Source organism: Ciconia boyciana, chromosome 7 (assembly GCF_034638445.1).
Source record: "Ciconia boyciana chromosome 7, ASM3463844v1, whole genome shotgun sequence".
Lineage (NCBI taxonomy): Eukaryota > Metazoa > Chordata > Aves > Ciconiiformes > Ciconiidae > Ciconia > Ciconia boyciana.
In genome coordinates, this window is record NC_132940.1 from 2,975,797 (window position 1) to 2,998,388 (window position 22,592).

The following is a 22,592-nucleotide window of genomic DNA, read 5'->3' on the forward strand; positions in this document are numbered from 1 at the left end:
TAGCCCATCGCCCACTTCCTACCAGCACTCCCCAGTGCCTCCTGAAGGGCAGTCCTGGCTACGTAGCTCCTCTCTTTAGCCTGAGCTGCGCCTAGCCTACCTTGACCAAGCTAGCCTAATGGTATGAAAGAGAAGAAAATAGTCCTTTGGTCAAATGACTCCACTTTGTGAGGAGGCAAAGACAACGCTGAGACATCCTGAAAAGAGTGAATCCTGCCAACGAGCCAAATACCTTCTGATAAATACGATAACCAGAGCCAAGAGATGTTGAAGGTACTCATCTCGTAGAATTGGGTCCATAGGGAACAACATGTGTTTGTACTTGAGAGAGTTGTTGTATCGCCTGCCTTACCGTCAGGAGTGTTTTGAGTTAGGTGGACATTTTAAAGTTCTCCTGGTGAATGTAGGTTACAGAACTGTATTGGAACAAGCAAATGTAATAGAATATTTCCAAGCCTGCAACCTTCTTGGATATCCTTGTTCATGCAAAGCAAATAGCAGATTCCTTTTTGACAATTTCTCATGCTTTGGATAAACATATGCTGGTATTTCTGAGTTTTCCAGCCCAAATTTCTGCGCAAGTAGTTCTCTGCTTTACCTTCTGCTTCCAATCCAGAGAATGCAGAAACCCACTATAATCACTCCTCTGTGGGAACAAAGGATACGAATCTCCATTTCAGTCTCTGCATTTTGGTCTTTAAATCAGCAAATATTTATTCTCTTTCACAGAAATACAAGCTAACCTGGAGGGAATGAGATTCTCCAGATTGAAGGCTTACTAAACAGTGTTTGTTCAGAGTTCTCCAAACCTCTAGAGCTTCTCAATCCATGCATTTCCAAGAGTCTTGGCTGTCCTGTCGCTCCGAAGGAAGAAGGGATGATGATCCTAGCATGTAGCATTAGAAATCTGGAAAATTCCCTCTCCGTTTGCCACAAAAATAGCTTTCCTCTGTATGTCTGCATTCCCACCTGAGGAGTAATTCCTTAATTTCTGGCAACATTTATTTTCCACATTATCTAATTGGTTTTTAGAAGATTTTTTTCCTCTAATCTCTCCCTGATGAATTCCTGCCTCTCTGCGTTAGCATTTGTTCCCTATGCATCGGTTGTGAGCCAGACTGTGATTTCAGCCTCTCAGTTCACAAACTTCACCCGCTGAGAGAGGGAGAGAAGGGTGGGAAGAGGTCTTTGCAAGAGTTTTCAGCTGTATTGTTCAGTGCTGGTTTACATCTGTGAGTCTAAAAATATTTTAACCGTAAGGACCCAGCTTACTTTGAAATAAAGGAAAAGCCCTACATTGAGCTGTGCGCAGGCTTGCACTGTAGCTCCTGTTTTTTTAACAGAAAACCACAAAGTGTGTGAGGGACTATTTTATGACTCCCATTGCTGCTCCATTAAGTATTAGGTTACTGCTTTCCTATCAGGGTGATTAAAGCTAAGTATGCAAATTCACAGCTAAGCTTACCTGCGTAAGACGGCAGTCCCATGGGACTTAAGCGTGTATAGGACTGACGTGAGGGTGGTTTGACTTGAGTGTGGCTCATGCTTGTCTTTACAGAATTGAACTGAATGATGGCATTATGCCTAATATGTTCAGATTTGACCTGATGGGACATGTATCACGCGTCATCCCAACTGGCAGGGACCATCTCTCCAGATGTCTCGTGAGCTGGTTCCATGGTTGTCCTTTCCAGCCTGCGTAGATGCAAAGAGAGCCTCCTGAAGACACTTCTGTTTTCTTCACACGTTCACCCAGTGAAGGCTGTTGGTTGACAGTGATGAGCAAACACTTTGATATCATTGATCATGATATCTCAGTATCTGTTTCAGCCATGTTTTTGCACAAATATCTGTGTGTCAGCTATGATGCAAAGATTCTTATTTCTCCATTGACTTCATTTACAGCATGTTCTTTATTGAAGATTTTGCAATAACAGCATAACCTAAGGATCACAGACTTGTTTGGCTGCATATAGTTTCTTTCTTCTTCCATATATGTTTCTGAAACCATATACTTACGAAGTGGCAGACTGTCTTTAAATGGGCACTGTTGAAATTTCAAGCCCTTAATGGTACAGGCTAAGAAATCCCATAGGAAAAATGGGTGGGGAAAAAAAGGCTGCTTTCTTCTCAGTGTGTTTGATGCTTAAGATGCAAAAGAATTGTTTGCACTGATGCAACCGCTCGAAAAAGTATGCAGGAGCAGACGAGAGAAAAGATGGATCAAGAACGACAACACAGTTACTGTCTGTTGAACGAGATGCCAAGGGAGCGCTGCAAAGCTGCGTGTGGATGTATGTAAGTGAGAAAGAGCAATTCCCTAGCCTCTGGTTATGTTAATAGCTATGGCTCAGAGAAAAACATCTCATCCATTCCTGTAAAACACCTCTGTTCAAAAGTAATTTTTTAGCATTTGAGTCTGATAACCTGACACAGGTACAGAAGTTAATACGATGTAATTACTGTCTGAATCCTCAGTCCAAACTAAATTCTAGCTAACATGCAACATATTTTCATTACTGATCCAGATGTAAATTCACTCCACGTGGAAGCTGACATCTCAGATTCACAAAGTATGTCAGAAGCCACAAAAGTCCCTACTATATAATTACTGATTGTTCTTAACCTGCAAGTACGGTTTCACACCTGCGCAATGGAGAGGAAGCTTGACAGCTCCGGATGCAGCTGCAAGACCATGCACCGTGAAAGCTCATACGATGCAGCAGGACATAAAACTTCAGCGAGGGGCTGAAACGGCAGTGCCGGCCCTTGGTACAGAGCGAAAGGGCACCGATGAGATCACAGCAAAGACTGCGTCATCCTCACAGGGTGGTTACGCCGTCCCGCTTCTTTGGCGTGCTCTGCAAATACAAATATTCGTTTAAGCCTCTGTATGCTACCCCTAAGTAATCTGTCTGCAAATATGATTTGCAACACTCCCGTGTCCCATTCAAGCGAGCGTTTCCGCAGACTCCCTGCCTGAGCTGAGTGAGCAGATTTTAGCTCTCTGTTAAAGACGAACTTTTCAAATATCTTACACCAAGATGGAGGAAATACCGATATGTTTATGTTAAAACAATGTTTTAATAAACAGCAGCATAAAATAATCAGTGTTTAATATCATCTCTGGCACGTGAAATACAAAAATGCACATATCTTAATTATAAAATAGCCTTTGTTATTACATTTTCATGCTTGCCTAATTGAAATGCCCATAATTAATAAATCAATCATCAAGTAATACAGTGATTAAACGCATGCAGTGAAAACAAAGAAAAATATTTGTATAAGGTAGTGGCTGAATATCACCATAATATATTTCAAGAACATCTACATCAGGTTAAAAATAAAAAGAAACAGACCAAGATATAAAACGCAGAGATGTATTTTCACTTCTGCTGTACAAAACATTATCACACTTTTGTGCAAAAAGATAAAAATAAAGTCATATTATACAACATTGTCAACTGAGCAAAAGATTGTTTTCGTTCCGTGTACAATAAAAATACTATTCAGTACAAAAAAGAGTCTGTGAAAAACTGCAATGTACACAGCACTTTTGTAACTCATTAAAGTGGTTTCAAATGAATAATCTAGATCACTTATACCTGAATGAATTTTTAGCAATTATACAAATGTCATATTTCTAAGTTGAAAGTGGACACTAATTCACATTATTAGAACTGATAGACAAAATTGCTACCAATGGATTTGCTGCCTGATGGAATGTGAGTTTCCCTTTTTTCAGGGTTACTGGAGTCATAGTCACTGAAATTACACATTGATCTGCAACAATAAATATTCCTGGGAAAGCTGATTGTCATATATAAAATTGTGGTTTGAAGCCTTTCCGTTAAACAGTTGCATAGCAACAAAAGGATATAAAATTTCTGCTTTAACTACTAGATTATGAAATGTTACCTTTGAATAAGTTGATTCAGGTTCTGAAATTAAAATACTTTAATTTCATTTCCTTTAAGGCAATTTCTTAGAACTCCAGCCATCTTCAGCAGCCAATAGCAGATGCTTTTTGTAGACTGCGAGTTGGTAACTCAAGCTATTCTGCTGTCATATAAATGACTTGTTTTGGTCTGAATCTGAACTCAGACTTCCAACTTAACAAAAGACCAAAATCCTACCTGAAGTAATTTATCCAGCTCTCAGATCACATATTTGAAACATAAGCCTTGACTGCAAAATTTACAAATATTTTAACTAGCTATTGGAACTGAAATTGCACACCCAGTAGATCTCCGAATATTTGCATCTCCTAAAAAAGAGACAAATATTAAAATATGTTTTCAGTATAAAAAAGTTTCTGTGCTTTAAACCACATCAGAGGTTTAAAAAGCTGTGAAAAAGCGTATGATAAAATGTTTTTATTAAAAAAAAAAAAATCCCCCTTCCCCTTTATGACTTGTCGGCGGCACTTAAAGAAACAATGCGTCCATTGACAAAGCTGAGTATTCATACCACAACGATCTTTGTCTGGTTGAGTCTGCCCATCCTGTTAAGCAGTTAAACTTCACAGAAGATACTTGCTGCAATGTCTGTTAAACAACCAGAAGAATCTTTAATAAAATATTTGAATATAAATCTTTTCTACGACTTTCTAGTTTGTATTGTAAATAGTTCTATGTACAAAAGCCTCGCTTATTTACAATTCAGCTGAAATCATAGATTCATTAGGTCCATGGATGCTGGAGTCTCCTAGTAGGGAAGACTGCTTTGAGTCAATTTTGTACGGTTTTTGTGTTTTATTTCCAAAAACTGTAATACCGATTCCCCCCGGATGACTAGGAATTGACATATGAGACAGCAAAGGAATATTTGCTTCCTGGTTGGATCCCGAAGACGGCAAACTAGTGACATGACCTGTGCTAGTCGATCCACTGGCACTGCTCGGAGAGCGACTCTTTGGAGGAGGACAGTGCTGGATTACCCGGGGTGGACCTTGCGGTTGGTAGTGGGCAGCTGGGAAAGCAGCATATCCTGCTGGAATCGGGTACCCATTGATGGGGATATATCGCTGGTTTTGAGGTATTGGTGGCCCGATGAACCCGGCGATTTGGCCTTGTGGTATACCTTGTGCTGGAAACATGTAGTTAGGGTACCTAGGATTACTGAGATTACTAACTGGACTTGCGCTGAGGGAAGTCGTTTGAGTGGTGGCATTCCCACCGGAGGGGGTAGTAGAACTAGTGTGACTTGAAAGACCCTCCCACGAGCGCAGCCTGGCATGGATTTCTTTAAATCGTGGCCTCCGGGATGGCAGATCATGCCAGCACTCTGTCATCAGGCTATACATTCTGGGAGGACAGTCTTCAGAGCATGGCAGCAGTTGTCTTTTCCTGATCATCTCTATGACTTCTTGATTACTAAATCCGTAATACGGTTGGAGTCCAAAGCTGAATATTTCCCATAAAACAACTCCAAATGACCAAATATCTGAATCGGAAGAGAACTTGCCATACATAATTGCCTCTGGTGGCATCCAGCGAATTGGCAAGAGAGACTTGTTTTGAACTCTGTAATAATCTGCCGAGTAGATTTCTCTCGAGAGTCCAAGGTCTGAAATTTTCACGTGAAGTTGTTCTCCAATTAAAATGTTACGAGCGGCGAGATCTTTATGGACAAAAAAATGACTTGATAAGTACTCCATCCCTGCTGCAATCTGGACTGCAATATGCAGGAAATCTCCATGGTCCAGGCTGGACTTTACAGTCCCATCCTCATCGCTGCTGCATCCAACGTCTGAATGCGGCGATCGCATGATGAGAAACTCATGGAGGTCTCCTTGGTTCATGTACTCGAAAAGCATGCAGACAGGTTGTTCCTGGGTCACAACACCTAAGAGGCAAACGATGTTAGGGTGATGGAGCTCGGCCATGAGAGATGCTTCTTGCTGGAACTCTGCCCACTGCTGGGGGTTGTTAAAGTCTTTTAGTGTCTTGATGGCAACGAGCTGAGCGTGATCCATGCCTGGAAGGTAGAGATGTCCCTTGTAGATCTTGCCGAAAGCACATTCACCCAGTTCTTCCATGAAACGAACCGCAGACAGAGGCAGCTCCTTAGCCTTACTCTGTTAAAGAAACGACAGCAAAAGCATGTCAGAAAAACAGGACGGAAAACATATTTTTAAGTAAAAGATCTTTTCGCACAGGATGTCTGAAAGCCAAGCAGACCGACACAGGAACTCCCTGGGCCGCACACCCGTTTGGCAATGATCCTGCTCAGGCCTCTGAGACGTGGGCACTGGTGTGACGGCATCAGCCCCAGGCCAGACACAGCCCGAGGGACACAAAGCTCAGGGCTCAGTGCCGCCTAATCTCTGTGCACCCTGCTCCAAAACTAAATTTAGAATTACTTTTTACCCTCTACACAAGATCAGATACAAGTAGTATTAGATCTAAATACATGCAGGAACCATCAGCATTTCAGCAAAGGCATTTATATACTTGGGCTTGGGCATTTATGTTCTTAAAATTGAATCTGACTAATTTCAGGAATTGAGGCAATTCACATACTTTAAGTAAGTACATGCTGAAGTGTTTTCTGGGCCAGGGCCTAAAGTTTTAGCAGAAAACTGGTTTGTTTAAAACTATGCCTTTGTAGCCAATTCTTCCTTGACTTTGCTATTAACCCTTCAATGTACGGTAGAGACTATTTCTGTTCACGCTTGACGCAGTGTTCAGTCCCGAAACATGCAGGACAGAGTCAGCTGGAAAAATGAGATAGTGGTCAAAGAAGAAAGGCAAACTTTTTAAAAACTCTGTTGTTATTCTGGGTGCATATATTCACCCTTAGGCCCTAAAGAAGTTGTATTATTTTCAGACGTTAACTGCCACATGTGCTTGTAACACCTATACCCAAACCCACTCATTTAGGGTCCTCAGTATAGCCATAGGTAGTAATTTCAGGCTAATGAGTTTGGGATCTGTGTTTCGTAAATTAGAGTAAACATTAGCATTTGCATTCCTGAAATAATATAACGGCAGCTTTACAGTGGCAATATAGGAAAAGAACTGTCATTTTAAAAAGTCATTAAAAAATGACATTTTAGCATAAATGAATTCTAATCATATTGACCACTTACGACTTTTAGACAAATACTGCAATAATAATAAATAATAATAATAATAATAATAATAATAATAATAATAATGCCATTTAAGCAGGCAGCCAGTAGACTGTATGGTGATGGCAGGAAATTAGCTATATTGTTGAGGAACAGATGGTTTATATTATACAAATCCTTTAGGCTAAAACTTGTTTAGGTCTGGCATATTGTAAATTATATTTTAGTAATGAAAGTGAAATGACCTCTGTCTGACCCGAGGCTGGGTTCGTCTGTTTGAACCAACATAGTGGAAAACTATGAAAGAAAATGAAGTCATAAAGTTTTGGCAGGGAGGGCTCATTTCAAGTTAAGCGGTTATAAATCTGCTTAGTTTTTGTTTGACAAGTATTTGTCATACATCGGTGTACAAAATGTAAAGAAGTGTAAAATACATATGAGGCAGCACGCCAAAGTAAACCGAGTACAAAGGGAGAGCAGCAAGAGTGAAGCCCACCGCCTCTATCTCTTTATCGGCTCCTTCCATTAGGTGAACGACAAGACGAGCTTAGTTTATTATATTTTTTGAAGGCAATTAAAATCCCTTAAAACTGAACCAGGCTTTTGGATGAAATGCTAACGTTTTTATTTGTATGAGCAAAGACACATCTACCTCAGTTGGAGCTTGAAGTCTAAGACTGTTTTTACCCAAAGTTGACATTAATACTGGATACAGTATTTAAAAATAGGATTCTACTTCCTTTCTTTTAAAATTTTGTTTGAAAGGCAATCAAAACATTTGAGACAGGGAGAGCTGGGTTTCCCAGTGGGAAAATACAGAATTAGCATAGGTAAGAGGGAAAGCTTTTTGCAGCATATGACTTTGAACATAAAAAGAAAACAGCGTGGTCTATATTTGCAAACATTTCTGGGCAAGTTGCCTTCCTATGTTGTGTGCTAAAGGCATCCGTGCATCAGCAGCCTAAGTCAAAATTGTGACCTCATTAAAATGATGCTGACATTCCCATTATCTTCAGTTTAGCCAGGCCTGTACCCCAAATATCTAGTGGAACGGGGACCAAGAAGCAAATCCAAATTTATCAAAGCATTCCATGGAAGTTGGATGCAAGGTGTAGTTTTGACGCTTCCCTAATTAAATGTTTTTTTTGTATTACCTACATTTTGATATTAAACATGTATTAACGAATAACATTTTCACCTACTCTAGGCTGTACATGCAAGTTGAAGAACTTTAAAGGAAAACTGAGATAAATTCACTGGGACAGTATGTATGGGGCTGAGGAGCTAAAATATACCAATAGACCAAACTCTGTCTGACCACCCTGAACAGATAACCCGCACAACAGTCCTGCTGGCATCCCCGCAGCAGCGCCCGGTGCCTGTAACACTATTTAAAACAGGAATCCTAGCAGTAGCGTTATGCCGTGTAAAAATGTCTCTGTATGCAGTTTGTATTACTAATGGGCAAAAGCAGCACTGCGTTTTCCAGCACGGCCACACAGTGGGTTTACTTTTATCGCTGACTTAAAAGGAATCTCCTACTCCTTCTGTGAGCTGGTGGTGAGCTGGAATTTTCCTCTGCAACAACTTTCTGTGTCTGTCGCTGCCGCGCTGAGACTGCGGCTCCGCAGGCACCCAGGGCAGCACCCTCGAAAGAGCACCTACTGCCTGGGTGGCACAGCTCCATCCATCCCTGCCCCTTGGAGGGCACTCCCTGGATCTCACGGGATACGGCTACTTAAGTCCTTTTCCCTAGGCTGCCACAATGAACTCTTTATAACCTAATTCTACAAACTTGACATTTAAGAGCAAGCAATAGCGGCATGCCGTAGCTGCTTTATTGAACTTAAGAAGAAAACTACTCCAGAATTTATTCAGAGATGGAGAACACAGCTCCTGAAACACAAGGGTAACCTTTCCTGATGCTGTGATTAGCTCTGCTGAAAGAATACCTACGGCAGCGCTATCTGAAGATTAGAGTTCACATTGCCAAAACGCAATAAAATCAGAATTTGGATTCATTTTGCTATGTCATTTTCTAACAAAAATAACAGCTTACTCAAAGGCATGTGTGACTGTTTCAGGTACTACAGCCTACACAGTTTCTATTCTAATTCCTTGTAGATATTGATTTTCACTCTGAAATGCTTCAGAAGAACACTCTCCGTCAAGTTGTGGAAGAGAATTGGCATGGTGTTAAAAACACCAAGGCAAACACTCTTTACAGGGCATTATTCTGCCTGTAGGTGGCAGAAGGCGGTTACAGCTCTGAAATGGGTGATCCATACAGGTTTGCAAATTGGCTGCCCTGCCAATAAACAAGGAGCTCAAGGTTAATCACGCTTAAAACTTAAATGATTTTCAAAAATGCTTCGTGAACCTGGGACTACAGTGAAGCAAAACAATACCAGCAACAAGATCCGCGATGCGTCAGCTGTGCTGGCCAGAACTGCAGGCAGATTTTTGAGGCTCTGTTTTGGTAATTTCTCTTTTTAACTGAGAGAATGGGTAAGCCTGAAAAAACAAGGAACAAATCTTTCCAAAGTGATTTCAGCTGAGTGAAAGATGACATATGACTACAGCAAACCCACGAAAAACTCTCTTGAGAAAATGCTGAATCACATCTTTATCTGCACTACTTTCTAACTTAAATGAGGCAATTTAGAGATGCTTCAGTAATGGGTTGCTTGCTTTATTACAATAAAACTCCAGCCCCTATTTATCCAGATACACGGACACATAGGAATTACCTCTAGAGGTCCAGCACACTTGCTACACTGCTGATGAGAGAAGTCCTTACAAAAATTACAGCTAAAGGCACCAGCACAAAATGCATGTTGGAAATCAGCTTAATATTTCAGCGCTGAGTTGATCAAAGCATTTCACTCCCTGCCTTTACAGACAGCAAATGTCGAAGCAGAAATGAAGGATTACCTTTGGTTTATAGGCGTTGAGCATTGACATCTCCACATTTTGTCCTCTTACGTGTTTAGGCTGTCTTTGAACAGGAGGGGAGGATGACTTCTGATTGTTGCGACAGATGCAGATGAAGAAGAAGAGTAAGGCTATGGCCAGGGGAATAGTAACACTTGGCACCAGGATATACAGGATTTCCATTTTATTCTTTTCCTTGGAATCCTTATAATCTGGTTCAGAAAAAAAGAACCAAAACAATGAATGAAGTATCCCACAGAGTCAAATACATCCCTGGGCCAACTACAAGTGTTAAGAAGAAGAAAACATCCAGGTAATACTACTGCAATCCACCCTGAATGCTGTTTTATTTCCTTAGTATTAACAGAGCAATTAATTTTGTTGAGTAACATTTCAGTAAGAACACAGAATGGCCAGGAACAATTTCCCTGCAGCATGTCAGTTCAAACCTACTTATGGTCATGAAATAGCCGAATCCTGTGAGGTGGCTGTCTTGGGGGGAAATGAAGTAATGGTCTCATGCAGGTCCACAGAAGAGTTAATTTCTAAACCAGTTTATGGAAGAAAGGCTCTGGTGGGATTACGGACTTCTTATTTTAATATGTATATTAGGTTTTGGTGCCATAGTTTCCTTAATCCAACAAAAATGTGGGGAGCTGTTAAAAAGAATAGTTTTACCCCCTATTTATTTCCAGCCTCCTGTTCCCAACATCTCCTAGCATTGGCCAAAGCATTTGTGTGGCCACCCAGGGCACTGGAACAAACACCATGTGCAACTGAAAACTTATTTTCTAGTTAGTTTTAGGTGCAGGGGCAGGATGATTAGGGACTCTAGAGCAGAAGAAATGGAGAACACCTGGGAAAGGGGAGGAAATGCATGGAAATGGCAAGAAATAGAACAGTCCTGTTTTTTATCCCAGGAAGTCAAGAAAGGGGTTCAAAAAGTCTGAATACAGACAAAAGCTGTAGCATAACCTTAAAAAACAATCTTACATACTGAGGACTTGGTCTTAATAGGATTAACGGGCTAATGGGAAAACCCACCCCTCTACCAACTATATACTAATCGTGTGTCATCTGAGCAGGGTGGCAAATGCTGGCACAAAGGACACGACAATGATGGTTGAAAGGAAAGCTAGAGCAGGGATAAAAAAGAAGGATCCGGAAGAGATTGGGAAGCCGGTTTATTCAACATAGTGCGAATGCTAGCTGCAATATTCGCTCCCTCTGCACACAGCTCTCTTCGATAGCTAGGGAACGAATGATTAATTCTAGAAACATGAAACCCTCTTCTACCACTGCCCAGCAAGGCATAGCCGGGACATCAGACGCTCACCTCCCTCCAGCTGGCTCTGGTTTCACAGGGCGCATTGCTTAGAGGAAAGGTGCAGTGGGAGAGGAGAGAGAGGCTTCGGGAAGGAGCTCACGTCCTCGCGTTCACGCAGCACCCGCTTGCGTTGACAAGGACATACCTTCCAGCCGGACTGCTCTGAGCACGGGGACGCTGAAGCCTGCTTTGCTCTGGTATTTCCCAGGAGCATTCATAAAGTTTAGGGTATGATTACGCACGGATTAACACACTAACTGTAGGGCACCCCAGGAACTCTGAGGATCACCTTGAGCTGCGGGACTGGTGGCCATTGCCTGGTTGTTTCTGAGGGAGGTGGTGAATGTCTGAAGCAGCATCAGGCTTGGTGGATTCTGGCAGAACGGGGAATGTTTTATTATTCCTACAGGGTCATTTCAGTTTGTTTGTCTGTGTTTTCCAGGCTGGATTCGTAGAAGTGCTTAGCAGCCCACACAGATATCTTTTATGCACTTAATTAAACATGAACTTGATCTGAAGCTTGGGTTTGACTCAAATTGTGACAGAGGCAAAGTTCAAATGGTTCTGGATGTCACTTTGCATAACCCCTCTCCTCTTACAGGCTCACGCTGTCCTTCTGCTCCCCCCACGCTCCTTTCTGACCTTTTTTTTTTAGACTAAGTCGTGCCATCTGTTTTTTAATTGAGAGAAGAGGTAGTCCAAATATTTCTACAGCCTTTGGGAAACAAGAGAGGCCTAAAGCACCATCCCCGTTACAGCCTCCCTGTGCCCAGCGAAAGGGCAGTGTGTGCTCTCGCCCTGTCTTCAGTGAACGTCCAGCTCTACAGTGTGGACCCACTGCGGGTTTCCTTCATGAGTTGCTGCCCTCTAGCATGGACACACAATCAGTGCCTTCCCCTCCCCTTCAAAACCTTCTTACGTTTGTCTTTGCTAAGCCTCATGCTCAAATTGCTCCATGTTCCACATCTTCCTATATTCAGGTTGACAAACTCTTATGAAACAAATCTATTGCAGCTTGTGAGACAACTGAAAGATACAGTTGAAGAAAGAAAAAGAAAGCATCAGCACGAGGCAGACGGAGACCTGGGCACTAGGTTCATCACCTGAGCTATTCCAGTCAAAGGGAATTATTATTCTTATTAAGTAGCAGCCCCTGCCGTGAAGCCTCATTAGGTTAATAGGTTTCTTGGGAGCCACCCTAATTAAATCCATTTCCCATCTAGGCATGTCCTGGTGAGGCAGAATGCACAATACTTATTAAAATGTGCCTGAAATGGCTCTTTCAGCCAGTGCAAAACCAGCAGAATGCAAGTCCCACATGGTATTTTGGTTTTAATATGCAGATTAGCATTTAACAATTAAATTACTACTCACCTGATATAGCTCTATTTGTCTGTATTTAGAATAATAATGCCATATAACCCAGCTGTACAGCGAGTACCATTTAAGGCAGTGGTGAGAGGTAATTAAACCCCTTGTCAGGAATTCTTCAAGCCAGCCAGCCTATCTCATTTATTATCTAGTAAAACCCTCAAATCAGAGACTTTTGCAACACGTTCAAAAGCGTCCTGCTTTCAGCTATTTCAGATCAAAAGACTGAGCCAGTCCTGGGATCTCAGAGCCCATCTAGAGGGGGCCTGGCAAGCAGCCCCCCCATCAACTCTTAATTACCCAATTATCCAGAAGTTGTGGAGAAAACACAAAATGCATATAGCTGAAAGGTCGTACAGCGGCAGTGCCGTGGAGTACAGAAAGCTCAACAGCATTGCTGGCGGTGGACGTGCAGAGACCCCTGACTTTGCCCAAACCGAGCTGCCCCTGGGGCTGAGCTACGTCTCCTCACCCGGAACAGCCCAGGCGTCTGCGCCTGCAGCCGCGCAGCTCCCGGGGTGGAGAGCCAAGAGCTGACAGCATGCTAAGGGGAGTCCTCCTGACTGCTACTGAGATCCAGATTTTTGTACCGCAGGGCTGAAAAAGATCTTCGGAACAGTTTATATAGATTGAACTACTCTTGTGTAGTCAGTCTATCACTGTGCCTAATTAACAAGGACAATAACAGAAGTTAAATGCACTGAAATAATAGCAAAAGAGATACAGGACTCTAAAAAGAGTATATGAATGTTAGAGAGGGTTTGAGATGCACATGATATAGCCCAGACTGTCTGCCTTTCCCCTCATCTACTCTTTCAGTAAGAACATAATTTAGATCCCATTTTGGCATCGATTCCCATCTTTCCATTAATTGAAAAAGACTTTGGAGCAGGCTCAGAACATGTCTCCCTGCAGGAATGTTCATAACCATAACCAGAAATAATTTAATTTGGTTCTGGCTATCGAACAGTAACATCAAAAGGTATCTCCTTTCCAAGGGGAAAGGTAATGTTACTGTGACAACTTGTAGGCAACATAAAATTTTGTGTGAAACTTTGTACCGTGAATTGCCAGAACATTTCTGGGTGCATTTCTGGCATGTCCATGCAAATAGCTGTATTTTTTTTCTTGGCACGCTAACAATATTGTTATTTTTAAATGCAGATAAAACAATTAGGAACCATTTGTTCAGGTCTTCCATCCACTTCCCCCCAGTCTCAGAAAAGCAGAATAAAATGAGAGCTGAATCTCCATTTTTTTTCATTTTGCAAAATCAAAATGCAGCCAGGGCAATTCTGTAAACACAAACTTAAAATACAGCTAAGAGGATCTGGCAAGATCATCTCTATTTTTTAAACAAGGCCTGAGCTCTGTTAAATGAGGTTTACATTTATTAAAATGGCTTTTAATAAACCAAGCAAAATGGAGAACATTTTATAACCGCTTTGTGGATCAGCCTTGACCGTGCAACTTCTGTGATCCAATTTAATTTGGACTCAGGAGTTGTACTGATGGTAGCAGCAACCTGGAAAGCCTGGGATGCTCGGGCGGGTAACGCGCTGCTGGTTCACCACCTTCTGGGGAGCGCTCAGGAATTCCCTAGTAAAATATTTTCACGCCACCACTTTGCCAGCTGCACGGGCAGTAAGGGCTCGAAGGTCTCCTCAGGGCAGGGATGCTGTGGCTTTAGCTACAAACACTGTAGTTAGCCTTTCCTACAGCTCTCTTTTCAGGGATTCAAAAAAGACACTTTGGGCACAGCTCCCCTGAGCTCCTGTTTTGCAGGACGGCTGTATGGACGTGACAAAACGGTTCCCCTTTTTGTTCCAAAACGAAATGTGAAAAAGGTCAGTAATTACCGCATGCCGGGACGTCACAAAGCTCAGACTTAAAGTTCTCATCTAAGGTGAAGCACCAAGGGGCGTCCTTCTGGTTCCCTGGGTTGCGGCAGTAGGAGTGGCCCCCATTGAGCTCGGGGTACCTGATGGCGGTGAAGGTGTGGGTGTGGGGGTACTGCGAGTTCCACGGCTGGCACTGCCGCCCCGACCTGGTCACGCTCACCGTCCCCCGGTAATCTACTCCTGTGCTGTTGTAGCATTTGTGATCTGAAAAAAAAAAATAAAAATTCAAAGCAATAGTTGGTGGCAGCAAGGCAGATGGCTGCAGCACCCGGGGGGCGGCGAGCTGCCAGCGCCCCCCAGCCCCAGCGCACTGCTGCTGGCCCGGGGCCGGTAAACCCAGTTTGGAAGCACGGGCTCCCAATTTGCTGCGGCTGTAACGCAGGGCCTGCTTTGCATTCACATTCCTGGGAGGATTTAAAGCTTATGCTTCTGTAATGAAAACAGCTTATGCCAAGCGTTTTTAATATAAGATACACAAAAGAAGTAAAAACTACAGTGGGAACCTGAATTGCAGCCATTATTTTCATATGAAGGTGGAGAATTTGTGGGAGCCACGTTTTATATTTGCCTATTCAGATGTATAAGGGTTGTGAACAGGCTGCAGCCCAGCCTGATCAAAGAGCGAGCTCAGCCAATGCCTAAAATTAGGCTGTATTAGCCAGGGACAGCCATGGACCCGGCCTCTATGAGTGCTCCTCCTGATAAGCACCCGATACTACACCGGTCTCGCTGGAGCACATCGGGTTGTCGTAGGAGGACAGGGAGGCTGAAGCTACTGACGTTCCCCTGTGTTTGAATGCTTACACTGTCATTGTTTTCTAGTTCATATTAATTAGAAAAGACCTGAAGTCAATAAACAGTATTTAGTGTGAACCCAGAGGCAGCTAAAGAAATAAATGAAAAAATATTTCTGAATTTCTACCTACTCTGGGCTAGCCAGGGGAGAAGTGCGGGAGTGGGGTAATTTGAGAGCACGGCATCTGCGAGCTTTCAAAGCCCAGCACTAGCTCCACCTCTGATGCACAAGCCCTTACAGCCAGCCTTTTCACTGCTGTATTTTTTGCACAGAGGCACAGACGGTTTTCACCTACTTTTATTTATGGGATCTGCCATTGGAATCCCAATCCGGATGCAATTGACAGCTTCGGGGCTATCTGGCTGGGGAAGATCTTCGCAGTTGGGCAGCTTTAATCTCATCAGAATCATGGGATTAGATCTTGCAAAAATATACTCTGTCTGACACAGGACATTTTCCAGAATTTCACATTCATCGCGGCACAAGTCTCGTGGCTTGGGAGCTGACGAAGTCTCATCGCAGTAGGGGAAGGCGTAATGGCACAGCGAAGGAATAGCAAACTGGGAGCATTTATCCGACAAATGGCTGGAAGTGCCAATCATGGTGAAGGCAGCTGTAAAACATACAAAAGGATTTTACTTAACCCGGTGGGAATTTTATTCCTGTGCTCTTGCCTTCCCAGTATAACCCTCACTTCCCATTGCGACTATTATTTTCAGATGTTCAGGTGATGAACGGGCCTTCCAGAAACACAGAGCACTAATTACATTAAAAGTTATTAACGATGCTGATTTCGCTGACAGAGAAAATACATCTGGTTTTCAACACGGGATTAATGTTAAGCATGTTACCAAAACCCCAAACCTAATTATACTTTTTTTTCCCCCAAATAATTTATAATGGTTTGCAAAGTCATATCATATTTGGATGCCTTTTGCCCAACAGGTAAAAACCAAAGTTCCTGCAGGCTTCAGGATGACAGTACCAGTACCTTCATGGAAAATGACAGCTTTCATACTATCCCAAATGACTTTTCAAACAGAATGGTGTGAGATTATGAACTGTTGGCTGTACAGAAACCATTGGCCTTTCCTGTGAGCAATGCAAAAGCCTTTATCGCAATGCTGACGGAGTTTGGAGACAAAGGTGGAACACTCCAGGGGGAAGAGAAATTTGGAATATTCTGACAGCAAGAGAAAATCTGAATATAGAGAAGATGATTACCGTGGCTAGGATCTGGCCAAGGTTAATTTATATACAAAAACAGAGAAGTATCATGATATCTATGAGGCCTCAGTTTGAATTCGGCACCCCCATCAGCACAGCATCTCCCACAAAAACGACGAAAACCAGTTCTTTACTAAATCTAAAGGAAAAACACTACCTGCTGGATTATTTATGCAGCCTCTTCCAGCACCTAAATGATCTCAACCATGTAAAAACCAACTGAGTCTGGTCTCCCTTCACTTTTAAAATCTGCTTGGGTAACAGCAGCCCAAGGCAGCCTGGCTAGGAGACTCCCAGAAGCTGTAAATACACAGCTTATTTTTTTAGTTTCCTCTGGGGGAGCTGGATGAGCAGAGACATGAAGGCTGCTCAGACTGTCACTCCTCAGATGACTCCCTCCACTGACACCGCACAGTGCAGGAGTCCCGGGCGCGCTTTGTGGTGGGAAGTTCACAGCAAGAGAGGATAAAGAGCAAATAAAAATAGTATTGCAGTTTATAAAACTCTAGCAGCTTTTTGGGAAAAGACAGCTTCGTGGGGAAGAAGGAAGTGCATTTTACCCACCTGTAATCTGATTTTCTATTTCACCTTGCATATGCAAAGACTCCATATAAATGGTTCGATTTCCAATAAATCGTGCACAAGCAATCCCCCTGTAGGGCTGACAAAACCCGTCCTCTTCATACTCGTCACTGAAATCAATCATAAACACAAAAGGGTGAAACATTTCACATGCGACTTTGCAACAAAATGTCGCTACAGGGAGCTGGCACTTGTATTCTTCGAGGCCGATGCGAGGGGCTTACTGTGTTTGTCTTGCACTCTGCGATTCGTTCTGGGTGACGCTCACCCGGCGCAGGAGCCCCCATGCCGCCTTCCCCTCCATTAAGAGCCTGTGATAAGGGATTATATGGTCTTTAGGTAGTGCAGGGAGCATGGCACGGGCTTTGTGCCCGGATGATTTTAACCTTCAAGGATTCCCACACTGCTGCAGGTATTTTTCAGCATCTCACAAACGACCCCGAAGTGAATATTAGGGTTATAACCTTCTATGCAACGAGAGCTTGAATGTTTATTTTTTAAAAAAACTTCAGCTGCCTGGTAAAAACAGGTGGTGGCATTTCAGGTTAGACAGAATACGCATTAATGTTGTATGAAATGAATGCTTTTTGCATGAGGGGGAAGGCTATATTCAGGAATATACCCAGCCTTGATTAGAAGAGAAAACATAAACTGCCTGAAAAAAAAGATTTATGTTTATTTAAAGCAGCTAACATGCTGTTTTCTATTTTTGAACCAAACTTGTACTTCATATTGATAAACAAGCAGGAAGAGTCATGCTACCAGAGACAGAATTTAAAGTGTATCTAGAAAATGAAACCCCTCCCAGCACTGATACCCTTGAAACAGGAAATGTTTCTTCAATCTTCCATGAGTGTGGTAACAGTTATTGCTAAAACAGAACCAAAGCTAAGACAGGAGTTAAATAGACAGATTTCTTTCATTAGGTGCTTTGTTTTATGCAATATAAGAGACATTTAATACATAAATCCAGATGTGAAATTATTTGCCAATATTCTTCAAACAAAGCAAAGAAAGGAAATTACAAAACCTCTGAAGACCAGACCAGTCACTGCTTATTTTGAACAGATAATCGGCAGCTAAGTGCTGGCACACAACAGAGAGAGTTTTATGGATGTTTTGAGGAGGGGTTTGCATACGTGAACACCGAAACATGCACCCAACTGCATGAAGCAGCCCTTTTACTTTCGTGCTTTGAGAATCCAGTTGGAGATATTTGGGACCCGTTTTCTGGACAGACAGACAGACACCGCGGCTCTGCTGAGGCCCCAAAGATGCCTCATAAAAATTTGCTAATAATTTCTTTGTTATTCATGCCGATACCCACCCAAGACAGCTACTACATGGCTCTCAAATTAGGAAAAATGATAACGGAATATCTCCAAGGATGATCACAGCTGGGGAGGCAACAGGTTACCTTCTTTGTGTGCTTTTTATTTTTGCAGCATTCGTCCTCCCCCAGATGCCGAAAGCCTAGCAGTGGAACCAGACTATACCGTTAACAGGGAAAAATCAGAGCTTTTGTAATCAACTCTGCCATTAAGTTTAACAAAAGACACTTTCATCCCCTCCTGAAGACCTTGGCTGTGAGAGCTTGGAAATGCAAATTACATTTAGCCTCTTTGAAGTCACCCTTTCATTGTGTGCATGGCTTAGAGCAAGCGGCCGGCCTCGCAGCCGGGCTCCCCAGCGCCTTGTCACAGTGGCCAGGGTGAGCTAATGGGATTAGTGGGAAGAAGTGCTAGGATCGCCTTCCAGGACACCCCAAACATCTCCCAGCACTCCTCAGCTACCAGCTCCAGAGCACTGTCCCCGGAGTCACGCAGCGTTGTCTTCCAGTTCACAGGGAGAAGCTAGACACCATGAATGAAGTGCAGGGATTTAAGACTGTGAAGACGGAGGGGTGGGAAAGAGGGATGGTAGGGATGGAAACCTCCTTCCACAGACATCTCACTTCAATGGAGAAATCAATGGGAAGGGGCCCAGGCTTCATTGGATGGTTGTCCCAAGATGTTCCCAAGTACATTGAAAATTGGACTGCAAAAGCACAACCTTTAAACTACCACTTAAACTCGTCATTAACTAGAGCGATGGTGGGCTGCGATGCCTCGGATAATGGATAGTACCCAGCCAACACAGATACTCTGAGAGGTAAACAGAGACACACAACCACATCCATGTGCTTCTGCATGGAGTCAGCTCTGGCAAAAGTGTTTTTACTCTGTTGGTTCTTGAAGAGAAGACAAAACAGCTGAAACCTGAGCTGAAAAACCACAATAGCCACTGCAGGCTCTGGAGGTCAATTCTCCATCTTCTAATCAATAAATATCCCCCCCCCCCGCCCCCGGATATAATTTATTATTCATTTATTATAATTTATTATGGAATTTAACTCAGGGACTACACCTAACAGCAACTGCTCTTGAAGGCGATCAAGCACTGCAATTTAAGCACACAACTAGACACAGAAGACAAAACCAGGAGGAATGCGATTAACATACCAACAAAGCAAACTCACCTCACTCTGATGCTCACCTTTGAACTAAAGAAGATTTAACTGCAATAGCTGCATGCAGCAAGGATTGCGAGTGAGCAGGGACACCACCTGACCTGGATGGAAATGCCCCGAGGAGCAGGATTTTGGAGATAACCTCCGAAGGTGAAGATTAGAGTAAAGAGGAGAGCCTGGATCCCACCACCTCTGCCCCCGGGGCTGCATGCCAGCCTTGAATTCACAGAGGTAAAACATGAGATTAGTAGCTCAAATGGAGCAGGCCCTACTTTGAATTGTTTTGGAAATCGGCTCCATAATGGGGCAGAAGGATAAATCAAATGAAAGGAACTGGAGCATCAGAGTATGACAGAAGTACCCCTGAGACACGAGAGGACACGGTCCCCTGGTCTCCGCTCCCAGAGCTGCTCCGCCGGGGCACGGTGATGAAGAAGGGAAGTACTGGGCTGTGAGGTTCATCTATTGCTCCTGACAGCTATATCAGGAGCTCAAAATAGCAGCTCCCACAACAGGCGGCCTGATCAGAGGCTGGTAACACATCACTGTGGTTACTGGCACACGCTCATCAATGAACAAGTGGCCGCATCTCACTCCCTGGCTCCGTTTCTGTCATCCCTCGTCAGCCATTCAGGGTTCATACAAAATCCCCTCTTGCCTCTGTATCTCTTCATGATGTCTCTTCCCCTCCCTCACTCTGCAGCTCTTTTCTATGAGACGGCTCAGGATGGAAATGTTTACACCTAGTACCTAGGGCCTCCCTGGGCATCCCTTCGGTCCTTGACGGGCAACCGAAGCTGCGCCCAGCGATATCCAGGGCAGCCCTGGAGACAACGCCGCTGCCAATGCAGCTGCAGCTCTGCCAGATGGACACTCCCTGAGCCATTGCTCCCCACAATACAACATTTCTGGGGGGCAGCCGCCAGCTCTCCATCTAAGACCATTTCCCGCTGAACAGATTGCTGCCGAGGCTGAACACCCTCTGCTCGCCAGACGTTTCATCCAAAAGCAGAGCCATAGCCTGACACGGAGCCCACAATAGCACGCAGAGCTCCTACGCGGCTTAAACACATTCCCCACCTCCTGCTGCCAACTGGCAGCCGCTTCGGTGGCTGGCTTTAAAACGCAGCTATCGGTTTCTTGGGATCGAGGCTGAGCTCACCGATTCCTTTTACATAGTTCACGTTTTGCATACCTCACGTGCTTTTTGTAAGCAAATCACAGCATCACTACTCCTGCTTCATGGTCCTGATCTGATTCTACCCCCAGAGAAAGGATGGGTCCCTTTGGCTCAAACAGGAGGTAAATTAGGCCTGATTAAGCAATTAATGTGTTAAAATTTACAGACAAGCTTAAATCCTAGTGAAATGGAAGTCAATCTAAGCCCTAGGCATTGCTGAGTGGGGATGGCCTTCATCACTTGTGCAAATTCTCCGCTGAACTAGAGAGGCAAGCAGTCAGCAGGTGAAAACCGCAGATGCCAGCTTGCAAGAGCAACTTCAGCACTAATGGCAGCACAGGTTTTGGGGTCTGGGTGCTGCCCCCCCGAATCCCGCTTCTTCCGCTGCCTGCACCCCACAAAGTCCTGGCAACCATGCAGTGAAGACTACACAAGAAAAAGGAAAGCGCTGGATTTTAATGACAGACAGATGATACAGCACTGCAGTGTTTTAAGATTATTTCTTTTCAGATTTGGTTTCCACTCTGTTTTCTGTTTGGGTCTTGAAGTATTTCTAGCGTTGATGTTTATCTTGGAGCTTACTCATCGCTTTTAGATCCTGCTGCAGTTCCCTCTGTGACAATACTTCTGGCTTCATGTAATAACAGTACCACAGATTAAATTTACACTATACTCAGGTGTCTTTAAGTATCTGATTGCACAAAGTTTACAGAAGACTGAGTGAGAGCTTCACGGGGCGTTCACACCAGTTCAGCCTGCATCAACATGGCATGCACTGGGTCTTCATGCAGCCCAGCTTGACCAGCGTCTGTCTTTCTATGGATTACAGAGGCTGCATAGAAAGATCAGCACCGTAATAAGGTAATTCATGTCTCTCTGGGTACGTCTGAATATGAGTAAGTGCCTGTATGAGTAAAAGGACCCTGTCCTTCACATATAGTTTAAGATGACAAAGGTCTCAGCAAGGGTCACCTAGACAGAACCAGAAAGAGAGACCAAGTCACAGCGCACAAAAAAATTTGCAAACAACTGACAAAGAATTCACTGTCACTGCTTGGGTTCACTTTCCCCTCTTTAATTTTCTTTCGTTTTGCGCTAGCAATATTTACATCTGTCAACCCTGGGTCACCAGCAGCTTTTCACATACTGAAATTGTAACAAAATAATAAACCAACCCTAAACCAAAGAACGGCCGGTGCAAGTTCATGTTTCTCCTCCTTCCCTTTGCTTCTCACTCAGACCCTCCCAATGGCTTTCTTGGTGTTACTTAACTTCACAGCGAGATCCTTCTCTTCTGTCTGGCATATTCTCTTTCACCCCACTTTGGCACCCCACTATGACTCTGGCATACCGAAGAGGTAAACATGAAAGCAAAAGAGTGCTTATGGCTCCATGTGCAAAGACCTTACGGTGAATGAAAAAGCACATTCAGAAAAGGCAGAGCGGTTCGAGACTCGAACGCCATCCATCGCTGGGTCTGGCACCGCCGCGGCACTGCTGCATCACTGCGGTGTCGAAACGCCGGGGTGCTTCGTACGTGCGATGGAGGTGCTGCTCTCTGTAAAGGTTACCCCGTTACTGATGTCTGCTGCTTGCCACATGCCACAAGCTCCCTGGCCCTTTTCCAGGCGAACGCAGGATCAGCAACAGGCAGCAGGACTGAGCGCAGCAGGCCCTCCCGAGACAG

At 43.7% G+C, this 22,592-nt stretch overlaps 1 protein-coding gene across 2 annotated transcripts in view; it reads right to left on the minus strand.

Moving 5' to 3' along the window:
- Positions 1-3,097: 3,097 nt before the first annotated feature.
- Positions 3,098-22,592, minus strand: part of ROR1 (receptor tyrosine kinase like orphan receptor 1) — a 174,869-nt gene continuing 155,374 nt past the window's right edge. Inside the window, exons 5-10 of one of the 2 annotated variants that reach the window (XM_072867724.1) lie at positions 17,441-17,527; positions 17,199-17,326; positions 15,703-16,020; positions 14,570-14,815; positions 10,013-10,224; positions 3,098-6,082 (exon numbers count right to left, since the gene is read on the minus strand). In XM_072867724.1, coding sequence (XP_072723825.1) covers positions 4,658-6,082; positions 10,013-10,224; positions 14,570-14,815; positions 15,703-16,020; positions 17,199-17,326; positions 17,441-17,527 — 2,416 coding nt within the window. In that variant the 3' untranslated portion in view covers positions 3,098-4,657. The remainder of the gene's footprint in view (positions 6,083-10,012; positions 10,225-14,569; positions 14,816-15,702; positions 16,021-17,198; positions 17,327-17,440; positions 17,528-22,592) is intronic. The other variant, XM_072867725.1, reaches the window with a different exon arrangement.